The following is a 2,247-nucleotide window of genomic DNA, read 5'->3' as shown; positions in this document are numbered from 1 at the left end:
ACACACACACACACACACACACACACACACACACACACACACACACACACACACACACACACACACACACACACAATGTAAAGAGGTTAATATACGTGAATTACATTTTTCTCAACTCGAGCGATAAACTGGCGTGAGACCGTCTCTTAAAGCCAATCAGAGGGGGGAATCCCCGCCTGTCGTCACTGACGGTGTTGAATAGCTCACAGCTCCCGAGCACATGAATCTGAAGAGATGAGTTATTGTTTTCAGTGGGTTCAGTTCCTTCGGAGAATAAGGGAGAAATGGATTCAACCTGTTTGACAGCCTTCACACTGGAAACATAAGAAGGCGTTAATCATTAATATCTCATTCTTAACTGAGAATGGTTTTTATTTCTTTAACATTAGAAATGTATTATTCTGCCCAAACTCATGAGATTCCTGGAAAAGGGAAATGACAATTAAGATTTTTCGCTTAAAAAAGTTGATTGAAGAAACGAACTCTGCTATTAGATCAGTATTCTCCTATCTGAGAATGAATGCTCCATCTGAAGGGTCTTCCCAGCTTTAGGGTCAGATGACTGAGACTCTTTGTGTTGACTTCATACATGAGGATACACAGATGTGATGCTAACCTTGTTGTAGATGTAGCAGTTGGTGAACATGGTGTTGAAGTCCTGAATGCACTCCTGAGCGTTCCAGTAGAAGTGGCTGTCCAGGCGCTTCTTTATGGTGCCCATGTCCATCGGGATCTTGATGATCTTGTAGTAGTCCTGAAGGAGAAGGGAAGTGTGTGAGAAGGAGACTGAGGAAAAGGCTACGAGTAGATAGAAGGCACTTAAGGAGATGCTAATCAATAAACATTAGCGACAGATTGCAGAGACTGAAAGAAGTGTCTCCTCTTGGTTGTAAGATCTACAGAACAACAACCTCTCCAGCTGAGAGGGGGAAAGAAATGCATGTTTTTCTGTAAGGCAAGCTGCTATACAAAAATGAAAGACATTCAGACAAAGGCATTTAAAAGAAGTCGAAAATGTAGAATAAATAAAGATATGTGTGTGAGGTGTTCATGCGAGAGGTGTGACTCACAGGTAAGCCCAGCTTGATGGCATCTACAGGAGCCAGGAAGGGCCACGCAAAGTGATGTTTCGACAACATCTTAAACACCTCTTTAAGCAGGAACTGGAAAAGACCAAAATCACACAAACATTTAATTACAAGCACAAGTAGCGCTGTACAGGTGATCGTATGAAATTATGACAATATAGTAACTCTGTGGGGCTTTTATTTTGAAAAACATGCTTCTAGCTGAGCTTCCTTTGAGGATAAAGTAACTCTGTGGGGCTTTTATTTAGAAAAATAAACCATAACTTGAGACCCTGTAAAAATATAGTTTCTTTCCTGCGCTTTTATTTATATACTTCGACCCGGAGCTTGCCGTAAGTATACGAGATACTCCATGTGACCGTTCCTGAGTACACTGTAATGATACAGTTAGTATATAGTCAGGGCCAAAAGCAACTGTATGGGGCTTTTATTTTGAAAAACATGAGCCTTTTTAAGCTTCCCGTTAGGATACATTAACTCTTTGAAACTTTTATTTTGAAAAACAAGCCTCAAAGGATACAATAACATTATGGGGCTTTTATTTAGAAAAACAAGCCTCTAGAAATACAGCAACTCTTTGGGGCTTTTATTTTGAAAAACATGTCCCTCAGTAAGCGTCCAGTTAGGATACAGTCACTTTTAATTTGAAAAGCAAGCCTCCAAGGATACAGTATCTCTATGGGGCTTTTATTTTTTAAAAACCAGCCTCTAGGGATACAGTATCTCTATGAAACTTTTATTTTGAAAAACAAGCCTCTAAGGCAGTGCTTCTTAAAGTGTGGTCCGGGACCATTGGTGGTCCGTGAGCACCCCCTAATGGTCCGTGAGTATATTGGTAACATTTCAGATTTGAAGTTTTCCGCACTCTCGCAGGAATATATTTTTTATATATATAATATTTGTATTGGTTAAGTGGTCCTTGGTATGAAAAAGTTTGAGAAACACTGCTCTAAGGATACAGTAACTCTATGGGGCTTTTATTTTGAAAACATGTCCCTTCTTAAGCTTCCTGTTAGGTTTAAGTAACTCTATTAAACTTTTATTTTTAAAAGCAAGCTAATAACAGTAGCGTAGCCTCATCTCTATCTCAATCCTTCAGAATAAGAGTGGATGTTTTACCTGCAGCTGGTTGGTCTGTCTCTTGGGTCTGGAGGGGTTC

General features: G+C 39.8%; 1 protein-coding gene across 1 annotated transcript; it reads right to left on the bottom strand.

The window, feature by feature from the left end:
• Window positions 1-568: 568 nt before the first annotated feature.
• Window positions 569-2,241, bottom strand: LOC104949426 (bromodomain-containing protein 3-like). Its single transcript, XM_010775786.1, has 3 exons — window positions 2,208-2,241; window positions 1,071-1,163; window positions 569-754 (listed from the first exon to the last, which is right to left on the bottom strand). Exons 2-3 carry the CDS (start codon window positions 1,137-1,139, stop codon window positions 584-586), a joined length of 240 nt encoding a protein of 79 aa, XP_010774088.1. The 5' UTR covers window positions 1,140-1,163; window positions 2,208-2,241; the 3' UTR covers window positions 569-583.
• Between the last annotated feature and the right edge of the window lie 6 nt (window positions 2,242-2,247).

Source organism: Notothenia coriiceps, unplaced genomic scaffold, assembly GCF_000735185.1.
Source record: "Notothenia coriiceps isolate Sejong01 unplaced genomic scaffold, NC01 NC01_scaffold00016184, whole genome shotgun sequence".
Classification (NCBI taxonomy): Eukaryota; Metazoa; Chordata; class Actinopteri; order Perciformes; family Nototheniidae; genus Notothenia; species Notothenia coriiceps.
This window is presented reverse-complemented; position numbering and strand designations above follow the sequence as displayed.

Coding starts and splice junctions, on each gene's coding strand:
- LOC104949426 (XM_010775786.1), bottom strand. CDS start 1,139: ATGTTGTCGAAACATCACTTTGCGTGGCCCTTCCTGGCTCCTGTAGAT. Junction 755..1,070: donor CCATCAAGCTGGGCTTACCT/GTGAGTCACACC, acceptor CTTCTCCTTCAG/GACTACTACAAGATCATCAA.